Source organism: Acartia tonsa, chromosome 3 (assembly GCF_053477335.1).
Source record: "Acartia tonsa isolate MP-2025a chromosome 3, ASM5347733v1, whole genome shotgun sequence".
Lineage (NCBI taxonomy): Eukaryota > Metazoa > Arthropoda > Copepoda > Calanoida > Acartiidae > Acartia > Acartia tonsa.
In genome coordinates, this window is record NC_137262.1 from 17,490,225 (window position 1) to 17,507,762 (window position 17,538).

General features: G+C 31.8%; 1 protein-coding gene across 1 annotated transcript in view; it reads right to left on the reverse strand.

Moving 5' to 3' along the window:
* The window catches only part of LOC145313503 (mitogen-activated protein kinase kinase kinase 1-like), a 41,584-nt gene that overhangs the window by 3,594 nt on the left and 20,452 nt on the right, over positions 1 to 17,538 (reverse strand). Inside the window, exons 3-25 of the mRNA XM_080152940.1 lie at positions 17,260 to 17,529; positions 16,869 to 16,931; positions 16,328 to 16,399; positions 15,824 to 15,909; positions 14,196 to 14,292; positions 13,681 to 13,881; positions 13,181 to 13,271; positions 12,352 to 12,434; positions 11,698 to 12,176; positions 10,876 to 11,046; positions 10,504 to 10,579; positions 10,332 to 10,385; positions 6,113 to 6,187; positions 5,240 to 5,344; positions 4,777 to 4,922; positions 4,270 to 4,404; positions 3,903 to 4,064; positions 3,655 to 3,736; positions 3,363 to 3,453; positions 3,027 to 3,106; positions 1,146 to 1,229; positions 638 to 727; positions 231 to 312 (exon numbers count right to left, since the gene is read on the reverse strand). Coding sequence (XP_080009066.1) covers positions 231 to 312; positions 638 to 727; positions 1,146 to 1,229; positions 3,027 to 3,106; positions 3,363 to 3,453; positions 3,655 to 3,736; positions 3,903 to 4,064; positions 4,270 to 4,404; positions 4,777 to 4,922; positions 5,240 to 5,344; positions 6,113 to 6,187; positions 10,332 to 10,385; positions 10,504 to 10,579; positions 10,876 to 11,046; positions 11,698 to 12,176; positions 12,352 to 12,434; positions 13,181 to 13,271; positions 13,681 to 13,881; positions 14,196 to 14,292; positions 15,824 to 15,909; positions 16,328 to 16,399; positions 16,869 to 16,931; positions 17,260 to 17,529 — 2,875 coding nt within the window. The remainder of the gene's footprint in view (positions 1 to 230; positions 313 to 637; positions 728 to 1,145; positions 1,230 to 3,026; positions 3,107 to 3,362; positions 3,454 to 3,654; positions 3,737 to 3,902; positions 4,065 to 4,269; positions 4,405 to 4,776; positions 4,923 to 5,239; positions 5,345 to 6,112; positions 6,188 to 10,331; positions 10,386 to 10,503; positions 10,580 to 10,875; positions 11,047 to 11,697; positions 12,177 to 12,351; positions 12,435 to 13,180; positions 13,272 to 13,680; positions 13,882 to 14,195; positions 14,293 to 15,823; positions 15,910 to 16,327; positions 16,400 to 16,868; positions 16,932 to 17,259; positions 17,530 to 17,538) is intronic.

Below are 17,538 nucleotides of genomic sequence, written 5' to 3' on the forward strand. Positions count from 1 at the left end.
TAATAGAAAAACATACATCAACGTAAACTATTTTTCAAAAAAAATGTTCCAGTCCGAATGTAACTAAAGCTATATGTAGATATTATATAGGTTATAGTGTAAATATTCTAATACTTTTATGTATGTTTCAAACGTTTAGGCATCATGTAATTATTTCTATTAATTACAAAGCTTTTCTATAATTATCTCCAACGTATGTATGTCCATTAATGATTATGAATATAAATTACCTTTGATATCTCTATGAAGAATACCATTAGAATGGAGATAATGGATTCCGTGCAGGATTTGTCGAGTGTAGCTTATGATGACCTATAAAAACATACCTATATTATGTTGATATAAATATTATATATTATGTTGGGACAGTGTTAGTTTGCACAGCACAATAAAAAAACGAAATTTTTTTACGCCCATAAAATAACGAGGTTATTAAAATTTGTTGAGGACAAGCAGGTATCTAAAGGGATAAGACTGTGGATAATAAATTGATATACATAAATCCCCAGAGAAAATTATCAAAATTATTCCTACTGTAAAATAAAATATGGTTGAAAAATTTGGACACTTATCCTATCTTTTAAAACATTTGTAGTTTTCTTGAAGCTAAGGCTGTTCTGAAGATCGTAAAGTTTACCTGATGTGTAAATGGACCATGCTTATCAAGTAGTCCAGCTATGCTACCACCAGGCATCCATTCTTCAAATACGTTGATATAATCTCCTTCCTGAAAGAATAATAAAATATATTAAAACTTTATATTTTTCCTTTTCTATTTTTACAATCAAGATTCAGGCTTCTTAAATTTTCTCAATATTATTGGAAGCGTTCAGTGTTTTTTTTGTTGATAATATTTCTTTTTCGATCAAACTGACAAACACATAAGGCTAATACCTATTACATTATTTTATGAATTATTAGGTATGCATTGATGAGTTTAGTAAACCAATTATTTACAGTAGCTGTAGTCATAATGGTCACAAAACGATGTGAAATAAGTCAAAATTATTTGCTAAATACATTTCTAAAAAGCAATAGATTATATTTACAAACAACAGAGAATCGCTTAGTTACATAAATAGTTACAGGCCCAGTAAGAGAAGCAAAACTTTATAGAACAGGGTATGCATGTACAATATAATTACCTGAATTGCCCCAAACATTCTCACAATGTTTGGATGTTGAAGCCGGGACATTAAAGATATTTCTTCTTTTACCAACTTTTCTATCTAAATAATAATAGCCGGGACATTAGAGATATTTCTTCTTTTACCATTTTTTCGATCTAAATAATAATAGACGGGACATTAGAGATTTTTTTCTTTTACCAACTTTTCTATTTAAATGATAACAGACGTGAAATTAGATGTGCATTGTATCGGTTATCCTGACCAATAAACATTTTCAGTACTTAAAATTTTTAGTGTATATTCAATACAAAATTGATAGTGTTTATTACAGAAATTTCACTGTAGGAAAAGTTTTAATAACATATTTTTTTCAACGACTGTTTTCTGACTAACCGTCAAATTCAAAGAAGGACGTGCCATATTTGTAGAGCTGATGCGCTACAAACAAAAAGCTGCATAGCTCATGTAAAATGTTGTAACTGAATATGTTTAAATCTGATTAACCATTACCATTAGAATAGCATGCACAAAAACAATCTAGGATAGTGACATATTTTCTATAAAAAAAAACTACGAGGGGGGAGACTGCCTTGGCCAATTGACAGATACAATCATTTACATTCAAAGCTAAGACCTTCTGACAAAAGGTTGGTTGTCTACAGTACATTTGGTCGCATAAAACTTATGCTATCATAATCCATATTTTTATTCATCTTATTCATATGTTTTTTTTAAATTCCCCTCTCTGATCAAAAGTAGTGCAAAAAGTTGTGTTATTTAGAAGGCCTGCAAGGTAGGGTGTTAACATTAGACTTATCAGCAATTGGTGTCTTTGCAACTACTTTATTGTAAAGAACTGTCAGTATGTCCGAATTTCTTTACTTTAATTTTTTTTCTAAAAATGTTATATTAATTTCATTTTTATTATAACAAAAAACACATAACAGTATTTTTTTTATTGATAATCTTGCTGCGTTACTTACTATTAAAGTTGAAATATACACTTTTCGATTTTGTGATTTGAGATTGATGTGAGTTCTATCTAAGCTCTGTTATAAAAAAAAAACAATACACACATCTAGAATGTAAATAAGAAAGAAAAGTAAAAGAATGCGATCTACACAAATTGATTTACTTTTTGTTGAGTTAATAGTGCTATTTTTTTATGTCCATGCATTTAAGGTATTTTAAAAAATATAGCAAACAATCTTAGAATGCTAATTTTTAGAACATGTAATATAAAATTTTACGCATTAGAACCCAAGTATTTAAAGAGATAAGCTAATGGCCTATAAATTGATGTACATCCCTAATGTTAATACACAAAATTACTCCTTCTGTTGAATGCAATTAATAATTGAAACGTTTTGACACTCAATAAACCAATCAAAATCCATTAAAAGTCCCCAAAGTTGTTTAGCAAACGAATAAGAAAACGTTATTATAAAACTTTTGGGACTTGTGTAATAAACAGCCCATTGTCCACTCTCTCTCTCTCTGATTAGAACCAACTTACAACTAATTATGTTTCAACACTAATTTACCATCCGTTTTATTTGTGATGCTACTTTCAATGTAGATTTAGTTAATTAATCTGAACTTAAGCCCTAAGGCGCAGTTTTAAAGAAACGTCAGTTTAGGACCATGTTATGGAATGCCTATAAAACCCAAGTTTTTATCATATCTTGTTTAACTGTAGTAAGAAAATTTATAATTTAGATAGATAGATGGATTCTTCAAGAACAAGTTTTACAAATGATTATTTTAAATAGAATAAAGCAATTAAGCACAGTTTGAAATGCTCATTTTATCTCATTTAAAAGATCATAAAATTAAAATAAACTAATTTTGATACCCTTAAGTTAGGTTAAGTAAGGGTTAAATAAATATATTTACCTTTTGTTTTTCCTCGTCTGAAGTTCTATTGAAGGAAATCTGTTTGGCCGCCATTAATGTTCCAGTGTTTACATCCCTCGCCTAGAGTTCCAATGTTGTTCATAATCAATAAGAAGGGTCTTAGATGTTTGTTAGTCAGTCAAAGCCATAGGATCTTAGCTTATAATGGACCGATTTGGTTCTCCATTTTAGAGAAGCTTTTGTCATATAATTTTTAATGGTTTTTATGAAATATTTTTTTTAAGTTGTAAACTGAATCTTTTTAATTATTCAGTGTTTATTGTCCCTAACAAAATTAATTTTCTATTCAGTTTTATCATTTATTATGAACACGTTCCTGATAGCAAGTTGAGAAAGCTCCAGTGCCAAGAACATTTCCTTTAGTCCAGTCAATACCTTCCCTGTATTCTCGTACACCCTCCATATTCTAAATAATAAAAAAACAGGGATGTCAAAATAATTTAAAAGCTGTGCTAAAAAAAATATAGTTTGAGATCTAATGTATAATTTGTTAGTTAAGCCTATAAAGAAAAACATATTTATATGAAAAGTAATTGAAGAAAGGTAAAAACATCATAAATGTTTAGATTTTGAATTATTTAAAAACAAATATTATGTTGATATTCACCTGTTTGTGAGGGTTAGATGCATCCAAGGGTTTGCTGGATAATCCAGGTATAACAGGCAGAGGTATCTCTTCTGATGAAGATCTAAATACAACAATTTATAATAAGTTTTGCTGTATATTTCAGGAATACAAGTTAGCTGCTTTCAAATATAAAAGGAAATAAAAATAAAATAAAAATAAATAGTTTTACTCTAGGATTATAAAAACTATTATTTAAAATATTTCTCTTGCTATTTGTAAAAACCCACCTTGATAGGAAAGCTGTGAAGGCAAAGTTGTTCTGATACTCCATGAAATCCTTGCAGGATCCAGATTTGTAGAGACCCTGCTCCAGTTGGCTGCTCCGTGAACGAGTCATTGGTCCACTGAATTTGGGTGCTCCGAAATGAGCGGCCATTTGCTCCTCCATGTCCTTTTGAGTTAGGCAGATCAAAATATGATCCTTTCATTATTATTTATTTTTCTAACAAATTATAGAGAAGGGACCCATATCATGCTCCAATTTTTTCAGGTTAGTGAAATTTTGACCAAACATAAAAAAATTGGGGAAGATTAATTTATTGTTTATTCCCGTTGTTCCTATTTTTAAGCAAACTGTTTTAATATGCGCAACTTTCCTGATCAACATCCATCAATGAATCCCCTATCCCATCACTGAGTAGAGAATATTCAAATTTCATTTTCATCTTGTTGTAATTAGTTGTGATAGAGTTGGTTGTTAAAAGTGGTGGACTTCGAGCCTTGGCAAACCTAAAATTTGAAACAGTTTTGACCCAGTAACCTTGTAACAGGAATCATCTTATAGGGCCAGGGGGAGGGTACCTTAACACTCCCAAGAGAAATTGCCCGTAAAAGAATGACCACCGCTTTATCATTTGGCATGTAAGTAAATCTATCTCTACCAGGAGTCGATTTACGGGTATATTTATGTAAAAAAAAAAGGGGGAAAGGAAGCAAAACTAGAAGTTACCCATATAGGGATTATAAAAGGTGGTCGCATCCCCCCCCCCCCCAGACCCGGATCTATTAAGAACTAGTCTTGGGCCCAATTATTGAGGGTTACAAGATTAGCAACATGACCCAAAATTTTTTTAGGTTCACAATTTGGAAATAGCTCGTCACCTGTGCTGGCCATCTGAGGTAGACATGGAAATGGAAGATTGAATCCTGCTGGGGCTGTGAGAGGTACTGCGCAGGAGTGGCGGCCGGGATCTTCCAGATTTTAACGAGTTTTCTTGGAGAGAGGCGGCACAATGTTTGTTTGAACACTGGGGCAAAAGATTGATAGAAATATTCTTTAAAGAAACGAATAATAGGTACAAAGAGGTGTTTAAATTTTAGGATAAGTTAGGTTAAACTTAAAGCTTTTCAGTTAGGCCCGTGCAGTTTTGTAGCTTCTAGGAGGGACAAGAGACACGTTTGTTAAAATCATAAAGGTTGTCCTTCTAGCTAAATAATAGATTTTCCAGTATGGCTCCAAATCCTATGCATTTCCGATGGAATAATACCGGTTTTGAGCCATTCTTTTAAATCTTATGGGAATAACTCTATTTTACTATATGCGGAAAACAATATTTCGTGATCCCTGGTTGAAAAACGATTCGAGAAGAACTGCCTTGTCCTGTGCATCTGGGCTTCCAGAACTAGGACTGGAACTCGTGCTGGAACCTTGAAATGTTCCATACTGCTTCTGAAAATAAGTAGTAAGCTTTTTTTTATCTGTAACAAAGGTTCTCGCTAACTGCTGAACCAATATGGTTCTCCTTTACAGCGAAGCTTCTGATAGGTTCAGGGAAGGTTCATAACTATTTTGGGGCAAGGTATCTCCAACCTCCCAAGAGAAATCGCCCCCCCTGAGAAAAAGAACCACCTCCCAAAAAAAAAATCTTTCCTTTTCCTTTTAAAAACTAAAATTAAATGTGTATGGTCAATTTCCCCACCCCCCATTCCCTCAAGTGTCCCTAGAAGCCTCTAGAGGCGTAGGCGCTAGTATATACATTAAGATATATAATTTTCCGGAATTTTAATGTTAGGGGGAGATTTGAAATCTGCATTAAATTTTAAGGATTTTTTATAAAATTCGTTTTTTGTATAATTCTTTATCTAAAAGCGGAAATGCATTTTAAGTTAATTAATTGTGACCAATAGGATAGATGGATTTTAAACTACCTGCGCTCTAATTGGTTGAATGATGTACGCAATCCAATCAGAGCGCAGATTTTTTAAATCCACCAATCACAGATGCCAAAATTAATAAACTTAAATTGCATTTCCGCTTTTAGATAAAGAATTATAGAAAAAACGAATTTTATAAAAAATGCTCAAAATTTGATGCAGATTTCAAATCTCCCCCTAACTTTAAAATTCCGGAAAACTTAAATATCTCAATGTACATATAATATAGTATAGCCTAACTATCCAAAAATTCTAATTGTTTATTAGACAGTTCATGTCTTACCTCGAGTGCTGAAGCAATATTCTTCTTTATTTTCATTTCAAGAGAATTATCCAGCACTTCTAGGGATCTCCAAACCTAATAAAAATAAATTAACCTCTTGGGTATAATAAAATGTAATTAAAAAGTTTGATACTGTAAAAAAAATAACTAGAATATGAAAATAAGATCATAAATTCCTATGAAATTCATCTATCAGTATAGTTTCAAAGGAAGAAACAAATATTAGAATTGGAAGGTAAATAAGAATTCAACAAAAAATGTTGACCCCTTAAAAAAAATGGCCGAACTGTAATGAATTGTCCCTGTTTCTCACTTTACTACAAGATAAGCATTGAGATAATGTATTGGTGGTCTGTCCTCAATAAGTGTCCACAAAATACAACAATATTATGAAGGGTCAGGTAGCTAATGCCCGTAAAAACTTGAATTGTAACCTATTCGCCCAAAAAAGTGGTGGTTTGTCTTTCCCCCACCCCCCTCCACATTTGTTTTTAATTTTAAATAAAAACTTTTTTTGTAGAGGATATTTCTCATGATCAAGGGGGTATCAACTCCACCCAACAGCCCACAACCTTCCAATCACCCCAAAAAAATTTTAATGCTCGTTTTATCCAATACGAGATCTTTATACTACTTTATATTTAGAGTGAATTATATTAAAGATCGTTTAGGATTTTTTAAAATTCTATTTTTGTGTATATGCTCTGCTAATTAGGTATGCATTTATCAATTTTTCAAACAATCAATACAAAAAAATATTCATTGATTGTCTAATTAAAATAAGTAAAAATTTACAGTGTTGTATGAACACATGGCTTGTGAATGTATGAGAGTAGGAGTGTTGGGAAATATAAATATTATTCACAACAGTGACATCAGTACGATTAGGTATACACTGGAAATTCGTTTCTTTAACTCTTCAAAAATCATACAATCTTGGCCTATATGATTTTTGTATCCCCCTTTCTCTATGTATCCCCATTTTTACACTTTCAATAGAGAATAAATAAACTATCTTTAATTTCATGTTTACATAAAAGCTTTGAAAAGTTTAATTATAATAGATTTAAATGATGATAGTTTAGTTTATTAAAAGTGTAAAGGAGTATAGCAAACATCATGTTGACCAAGATATCTTCATGAAGAGAGGGAAAAATAATACTATTTATATTGTCTTTTGGGAGGAAGGTGTAATAGTAATACCTATGATTCATGTTTTAATATAAAGGCTTCCCTGGTTATTTAATTATTTTTTTTTTATTCATGAAATTCAAAAAATTAAGTAATTAAACTTTTGTTTTATTAAGACACTAATGTGGCATAGGCCAAACAGAATAAAGCGTAAATACACATTACACACACACACACACACACACACACGCAAACAACATATAATATAGTTTGTTTATTTATAATCAGACAAGCAGTTTTGTCCAGCAGATCATAGGGCTCTTTCACATACAGGGCTTTTCTATAATTAGGAACTGTATGTAAGTCAGTATAAAAAAATATTGGGTGTAAGTTCAAACAAGCTGAAAACGTTCAATAGCAGCTGTGCTATAAATATCTAGGGACTTTGTCTTCAATGTGAATAATAGGGGCAGAAAAATAGCCTAAAACTGTCAAGGCTTAAATCTTAAATCTGTGAAGTTCCCCTATAAGAAGTCTTTTAGTTATCGAAGTCTTAAGCTTCAGACAAAAAACCTTTCTACTTTTTGGATGAACCCGCATTAAAACATAATAAATCAAAAGGACATATTCTATGTTCTTCCCATTCATGAATGATGTCATCCTTGTTAAGGAAATCATGAATATTAGCTATCAGCAAACATTTACAAAACACGCGATAAATAGACTTCCTACAATCGAGTTATTTTTTAAACATTCTTCAAGTAAATGTTATTTTATTTTATCTTTTTCAGTAAACCCATCTTAAAGTTAGGATTATCCATGAATCTAGAAGATTAGGATCTACTGCAGTTCACGGTGAAATATTGCTGGTAACGAATATTGCCAACAATTTATGAATTTAAAAGGCTGCTAGCTGCCAAACGGCTGAACGTACAGATCATGCCCGCACACTGTTTTAGGCAGCATAAGAAGGCCTACAGATAATCTGGAATAGCCATAAATCAATAATGCATAATCATCTCGCAGTGCAGAGAAATGCGCAAAAAAGGCCTATTTTACGCGTTTTTTCTTTAGTGAAGCTTCCCCTGTGCATCATTGGATCTTGGCTATTCCAGATTATTTGTAGGCCTTCTTATACCGCTTAAAATGGTGTGCGGGTATGATCTGTACGTTCGGGGCTATAGCACTTACACATCCAGCAAATTTACAGTTGATGTATTTTTGGCAAATTGTTTTCTTACTTTTTCTCATGCCATAAATACATCCAACACAGGCAAAAATACATCTAATATTTTTATACATATGTCAAAAATACATCTGACACTGGCATTTACACATCCATACGTTTTCAATTATATGTCATAAGTACATCCAACAATGGCAAATATACATCTAGATTAATTTATAAGAATATTCATTTATATACAATTAATTAGATTTTGTACAGAATGTATAGGTTTTTAATTTTTGCCCTATTTTTGATACTTTCCCCCTATTTACATACTTCCCTTTTTCTTTAGATGCTCCCTACAAAACATCAATACATTTATAAGAACAAGATGAACAACTTCGAGCTATATTGAAGTATTGTTCTTTATTAGGTCTAGCTTAAAGCATTTTAAGATTTAAATATATCAAGTTATGCTTTACTACATTATAAGTTCTTAGTTTCATTAAATTACAATTCAGTTAAATAACTAAAGATAAAATAACAGATTTCATTGTTTCAATAAACATTTGATAAAATAAATCTTAATTAAAATGTTGTAGATATGACTAAGCCTTGTAAATTTTCTAGAAAAATTATAAAATAGGGTTAATGTGAGATTTAGGTAGGGTAAGGTTTAAGAAAGGGATAAAACATAGAATTTTTATTATGTTTAGAAGAATATATAAAATATAACTCTGCAGTGTATTTTAAACACAAGGATTAATATTCATTAAATGTACATTATGCTTTTAAATAATCAGACCTATATAGCTGTTGCTTAAATTGAGTTTATCCTATATTCCTGCTTATTTTGATTAGATTCAAAATGATGTGCTTTTTAAATGAGCCTTATTACATCCATTCCCTAATTACTAAAAAAGATATCATTAAGAACATGTCCTTTTAAAAAAAGACATCCTGACATATTTATTATAATTTAAATCTTTATAATGCTTTTTATTTTAACCTGACAATATTATAACTCAAATAATATAAAAGTTGTTTTCTTATTATTTTAAATTAAATTTCTATGGATGTATAAATGCCAGTGTTACTGTTGGATGTATTTATGACATATAATTGAAAACGTATGGATGTGTAAATGCCAGTGTCAGATGTATTTTTGACATATGTATAAAAATATTGGATGTGTTTTTGCCAGTATTGGATGTATTTATGACATGAGAATCGATTTTACTGTCATTTATACAGTAAAAATTCAGTTTGTCATAAATACATCCATTGCACTGGCGAAAACACATCCACTGTAAATTTGCTGGATGTGTAAATGGCAGTCCCCCGTACGTTCAGCCGTTTGGCAGCTAGCAGCCTTTAAAATTCATAGTTTTTGGCAATATTTGTTACCAGCAATGTTTTACCGTGAACTGCAGTAGATCCGAAGATTAATATAAATCTTACTTATATGATATATGCAATGACATAGGTTTAGTAGGTAATCAAAATAGATTTATTACCATAGATGGGCTATCAGACCCAATAATCCGTCGAAATTAAAAATTGATTTTTGTTTATGTTTAGTCAAATATGTGAAATGTAAAAATAACTGCCCTTTTGTACCAGAATGTTTACACGTTTTAACCAATAATATTACTGGATTGTTTCTACATAGTGTTCTTAATGGTCTAATTTAATGATTAGAGATCTAGATCTTCTACTATATTTATTGTAATTAATGTTTCAATCCAACCAATTACATCTTTAACATAAGACCATGATTATTGACTAAACATGCATGTCACTGCATCTAAGTTTTATAAATGTATGATTTACACAGCTCACATCTAATGTTACAACCTTTCTCCAATAAATTCAAATAAGTCAAGTTGAAAAAAGACCGAAATTTATAAATTTTGATACCTGCTGAAAAGTTGTGTTATCATCGAAGGTAAATCTGGCCGCCAATGTCATCACCTAAAATACATTGTTAAAAATTACAGTTTTCACAAATATATAGAGAAAGATTATAATAAAATGGCTTAAAGACGCATTAAATCTTTGTCTACCTTGTAACGATATAAAAATAACTAACCTTATTTGCCATCTTAGCAATCTTCAGATGTGAATTTGTGAGCTTTTGAAATGTGAAATGGATTATCAACATCAGCCTGAAAATAGGGCACAGTTTAATACGGACAGGAACATTCTATCATGCCAAATGTGGCTGGTTGACATTTCATTGTAATGATGTACCGCAACTACGTCTATGATCATCATTCTTTTTTGTAATTAAAGTAGATGAAAAAGATAGACGTCTAACGTAATGAACATCATGATCTTCTCTAAATCCTACTTTCTCTATTTCCTACTCTGTCTGTCTGTCCATCTATTATGCTATGAAGGTGATAGGATCTCGATGGCGTTTTTTTTCTTATTAGCTTTTAAAACAGCATGAAACATATACCTGTTAAAATTAGCTTGAGCATTGGGGGATGATTCTAGCGTGAACTTGTCCTGAAATCTTTCTAGAATGTGCTCCAGGACAATCAGCCTGCCGAGGGTCCACTGAGCGGTAACTAGCTGGGGGTCGTGGTCCTCTATGACAACGTCAAGAACCATATCAATACCAGAATACCTGATAAAATATATTTTTAATGATTCTATTTAAGCATAATTAATTTAAAATTAAAAGTAGAATTTGTAGTACAGTTATATCTTTTTAAAAGAAAGCTATTTCTATTTATAATACTAGCGGCTATGCCCCTAGCATCTAGGATTGTTGAATTCGAAGGGATAGATAAAGAGGATAAAAATAGCATAACCAATTCCCTGACTTAAACTTAATAAGTATATTTAATAGCCTAAAACCATCCCAAGATCTTTGTGAAGCTTCCCTTAACCGGAGAACCCAATCGGTTTAGTAGTTATCGAAATCTTAAGCTACAGACAAAAAACCTTATTACTTTATATTATAGGATAATAGCTCTCAAATTGGTAGGTATGTTTATATACTAAATTGTTAATCTGTTTTAGTAATTTTTTGTTTTTATATCTTAGAATATCTCTTTTTAAAAGTTTACGGGAATAGTCCCTTTCGTGACATCGCACCTCAAGGGGCGATTTGTCGTATTTTTAAAATGGCTTTTTATAGGTTAGGTTAGGTTATATTGGGTTAGGTGATTGCCCCGCAGGGGCTAGAAATAGGAGAAAACCTACTGTGAAAAATACGAAGAATCGCCCCTTAAGGTGCGATGTCACGAAAGGGACTATACCCAAGTTTAATTACCTAATATTAGTTTGAGAAAACTTTCCAATGCCCATGTCACCATCACTTCCCTCTATGACCCTAACAATTGTATCCAGGCTAACTTCACCAATCTTCTTGTTGGCATCTCCACACTTGACAACAATCACATCAAGAACCTGTTTCAGTTGACCACGAAGAACGTTAAACTGTGTCTCATCTCTTATTGGATAGAAATTAAGTAGTGCTCCAAGGGCTTTGATGGCAGCAACATATACTTTATAAACTTTATCTTCAAGTAAAACTTGTAGAATTTCAATACAGCATTTACATTGGTCAATCTTATCTCCGTTTTCAATTTTAAAATATTTGAGATAGGTAACTATTTCTCTGGCCAGGCGTCGGAGGCCTGTCTCGCGTTTCAACCATTCTCTGTTCAGCAGGCAGGCCACCAGATCTCGGCTGAAATGTTGCATCCAAATACTGGCCATCTGGTAGTCTGATTGGGATATTGATTCATTCTGAAAAAATAAACAGCCATGCTTATAGTAAGAAGTTAGAACAGAAATAAAAAGCTAGATATATTTTAGTTAAAAAATACAGTAAACCGAAAAAATTTTAATTATCTCCTTTCCAATTTCCAATCCCCAATAATTTATCCCAAAAAAATATTAAAAGTTTAAACGGCGAATTTACCGTAGGAAGTGGTATATCTTCTGGGCAGCCATTTTGTTCTATCATATGCATGGTATCACTAGTTCTTGAAACACACCAGTATCCTAGATAGATATGTAGATAGATAGATATATTTTGTTCTATCATATGCATGGTATCACTAGTTCTTGAAACACACCAGTATCCTAGATAGATATGTAGATAGATAGATATATTTTGTTCTATCATATGCATGGTATCACTAGTTCTTGAAACACACCAGTATCCTAAATAGATATGTAAATAGATGGATCTATTTTGTTCTATCATATGCATGGTATCACTAGTTCTTGAAACACACCAGTATCCTAGATAGATATGTAGATAGATAGATATATTTTGTTCTATCATATGCAAGGTATAATTAGTTCTTGAAACACACCAGTATCCTAGATAGATATCTAAATAGATGGATATATTTTGTTCTATCATATGCAAGGTATAATTAGTTCTTGAAACACACCAGTATCCTTAAGATATATAAATAGATGGATATATTTTGTTCTATCATATGCAAGGTATAATTAGTTCTTGAAACACACCAGTATCCTTAAGATATATAAATAGATGGATATATTTTGTTCTATCATATGCATGTTATCAATAGTTCTTGAAACACGCCAGTATCCTAATAAGACAGATAGATATATTTTGTTCTATCATTTGCATGGTGTCACTTGTTCTTGAAACACAACAGTATACTAGATACATTAGACAGATATTTAGACACTTATATATACCCTTTTTAGAATCCTTTCTTTCACCTTAAACTTTTTAGAACCTATTTCTAATTACGCAACGAATGCGTTACCTGTCCGTTGTTGCTTGCCAGGATGTCCATGGTTGCTCCAATGTGACCGGCACAGGGGGCATAGAACGGGTCCTAGCTGGCTTATACATTCCTAGATAGATAGAAAATTTTAATATTTATATTAAAATATAGAATTTATAGATAGATAAAGAAAGAAAATTTGTTTTTGAATAAAAGTTGTTTAAATAGATTGACAGAAACACTGACAGAACTATAGACAGAAGGACAGACTAAAAGAAAGACAAAAAGGTAGACTATAAGATAGACAGAAATAAAAAATGACAGAAGGACAGTCAAAAAGACAGACACAATGACGGAAAAAAGAGAGTAAAAAAGACAGACAGATAGACATACAGAAGATCAGAAAAGGAAAGGGAAAAAATCAGAAAGACAGAGAACAAACAAAAAAATGACAAAAAAATTACAAAAAGACAACAGGACAACAGGACATACATTCAGAGAGACTGTTAGATGTAAAGATGTAAAGAAAAGGATAATACCTGGCTCCAAACGTCCATACAAGGTCTATGCAGATAATTATTACAAGCAGAACAAGAACACAACTGTTCACTGATATCCATCTCACTCAAACATATTGGACACAAAGCATCATCATTATTATTGGTATGCTTGGTATTGTTGTTGTCATCGTTTAGAGGACGATTTGGAGCGGATTGTTCTATGTGTAGATGTTCCATGCTCTGGGTATTTTTACAATTTAGAAAACTTCAGTCCCATAAACTAGCTTGGTATTTGTCAATGGAAGATCTAGTAATCAGACGAACTTCATCTCCTTTCTACAAAACATGTTTTTACCTTCATTTCATACAAAAAAAGGTAATTTTTTTTTAGTTTAGAAGAAACCGCAACCACTCAATACTAAGGGCAAAGCCACCAGTCTAAAACAATAGTACACTTTGGAGAATAATTCTTTTTAGAAAAAATATACGTTTTACAGCCCTATCTAGAGATAGATATACCTAAATAATTTTCATATTAATTTCTAAATTGTTTCCTGTGCTCTGCTTCGTTGGATTTGAATTTTTCTTCGATCTTCGAAATTTCGAAAGAGTGTATCGATTTCGTATTCTTTCAAGACCTTCGCAGTAAGCCTAAAATTAGAAAAATAATATTTTTTGTGAAGATTCTACAGAACAGCTAGCAATTAGACATTTGGGATTGTGTTTTTCTCAACTGTATCAAGTATAGCACTGAAAATGACGATTTCCTTACCCGCTCAAATTATGATCTAAAACTCACTTTGTTCGTTCGCATGTCCATTATTTTGTGCTTTGTGCTGCTTATGGATTTTATCATCTTTGTTTATATGCTATTCAAGTAACATTATTGGAAAGAGGAAATCCGAATAATTTTCATTGTAAAAGATTGCAAAAAAGTATGTATATTAACAATGTTCGTTATTTTCCTTTTGTTGATGAAAACACAATTTTAAAAAAAATTATATGCTACTTAAGGGTCATGGGTCATGTTTCAAGAAAATAGTCCATTGCATAAATAAAGCACCAATGAAAGCAAAGCCAATTTGTCAATTGTCAATTGAGGAGATCTTTTGTTTCAAACCAAAATGATAATAAAAATACTGAACAGAGCTAATAAACACATTAATTATAAAAACAGAATCAAATTTCAAGATAGCACTAGGCGCCTCTAATACATTAAACAAATTTGAAAATTGTAACAGCTAAATTTAAATGACAGATGGTTATGATTTGGTTAAGAATTATGCCTTCCTAATGAATTTAAATCTTTTTTTAACCTTAGAACTGCCCTGTAGTTATATCTACTCATTAAACCAAATTAAGATAATTAAATAAAACTTCTATAACAGTTAAACAATACCTTTGATTCTGCTTTTATTATTAGTTCTTTGGTATAATATTTTCTTTTCTCTAAAAACCCAATAATTCCCAAATAGATTGTAATTAAGGGTGAGGTTATGGGTGTTAATTAAAGTACAATTAGCCAACAAGAAGGACCCAACTCAATATTGTTTTTTAGAAACTCCCTATGGGTAATTATCTACTAGTTTGCAAGAACACCTTGCTGAAATATTTGCGGATATTAAAGCAAATAATAATTTGCATTTTTGGATTAAATTTCACTACTTTGATACACTCAAACCTTAACTTCATAAAAAATTATATAAAAATATAAAAAGTTTTTTTTCATTAATATTTTTATAAACAGCAACAAATTTATAATTTTTAACCAGAGAATATTTTTTTTTTAAATTTCTATAGTAGGTTAACGCACCTACTCAAAGAAGCTAATATATGAGTAGTGTTCTACTTTGATAAACAAAGTTAAAATTTGGATCATGGAAAGAAAACGAAGTAGCGAATTGCGTCGTATTTTTACAGTAGCTATTGTTAGGTTTGGTTGGTTTAGGAAATTTGCCCCGCAGGGTTAGAACCCCCGCAGGAGCTTGAAATAGGAGAAAGGCTACCGTGAAAATACGACAAAACCAGCTACTTTATTTTTCTTTCCATGATCCTAAATTTCATATTAATCTATATGCCATTGTTTAATATCAAAATTTCTGCTTGTGATTTATGGTAACTATGGCCTATAAAAATTTCCTTTAAATCCTGCCGTTTCTAAGATCATAATATACACACTTACCTTGAATCGTTGATAGGAACTTTGAAAACTCTGATCATAATGAATAGTAAATGCAAACATCCAGGACCCTTACGACAACTGCATTTCTAAATTACAAAATAAGATTTAGATTTAGAAAAAATGTAGGTATAAGACCAAATCCTTTAAAATTTTTTAGGCTAACCTCTGAGTAATGGATTCCTATTATCTACATAGATCTTAACAAATATGTAAGACTTATGAAACCCTAACTTCAAGGCCTACCTAAAAAATTTGATAGGATTTAGCCCATTGTCTGCAAATTTAGTAATAATACTATTTGCTTTTTTCTAAAACTAATAAAAGAATCATACTTTGTAAAAAAAAGTTCTTTAAAATAATGGCTATAACAATACAATAAAAGACCGCATTGATTGTTCAAATTGTTTTTTTTTTGGTAACATGATTTCTGATGTAATAAGTATATGTACTTTTTTATAAATAAATCTAGGTGTTGCCAAAAATAAAATAATTATATCTGTATACCTGGGGTCCGATGTTTACTTTGTATTTGTAATTTGTATCTTCTTCTGCTACCAAGAAGGAATAGGATCCAACCTAAATATTATACATTTAGCTTTCGCATGGTTTTCCTGAGGTGGTGAAAAAGGAGGAAGACAGGTGTACCCAATTTCAATTTTAAGGGGGTGTTCATATTTCGATCCAAAAACCCCCTTCCGAACACTAATTGTTCATAGACACTACTTTTACATTTAATAACCTAAAACCTGCCATTATAATTACAAAGTTTTTATAACAGCCCAACGATAAACAAAAAAAAATTCAGAATAAACGCTCATTGGTCACATATATCTTTTACAAGAACGTCAGTCCCAATAAACAATAATCTGACGAACAACCGGACAAAATAGCTTCTAGAGTAGGTTCACTAATAAAAAATTTCTATTTGCGAATGTTTTTCAACTTATTTCTATCAAAAATACACTATATTTCTAAGACATGAAGATATAATTCGATTTTCATTTTTCATTTAAGTTTGATCGTTTTTAAAATATAAAAATATTACCTTTTGTAGAAGATATAGTCTTACTTTACTCAACTGTCCAACTCTTTTGCGCACACACTCAGCCTATAATATTATTTATTTTTATATTGTTTTTTTTTACTAAGTCTTTGTGCTTTTATTAGGTCCCTTTTTGAGAACTGACCCCCCCCCCCCCTATATAAAATAAAAGTAAGGAATTCGGTTATATTTGGCACATCAGGTAAAGGTTCTGCAGGGTTAGGTATAGGAAAAACTGACTAACCCCCCCCCCCCTTTCTTTTTTCAATTTATTATAAAAATAAGTCTAGACTTGAAATCAATGTTACATACACGTTCCATAAATAGGAATGGATGTTTTACAATTGAATGTAAATTAACCAACAAGCTTCCTACTACTTTGTGAAACTCTCACCTGTTGAGGATCCAATTGGCTTGGAGATGGATGCCTCTTTATGGCCGCAGCTGACCGCGGGCTTGGCGGGCGGCTACCCCTCCGAGGACTTGGCGGCCTACTGCCTCTACTGCTCATGGGGCTGGGTGGTCTGCTGCCCCTGCTGCCATGTGCGGGGGAACCTGGTCTCACAAAGGTCCGTCTTCTGGTGCCTGGACTCGTGGTCCTGGCAGGACTTGGAGGCCGGCAGGATAGGGGACTCCCAGCCCGACCACTTGGACTTGAAGGACGCTGAAATTA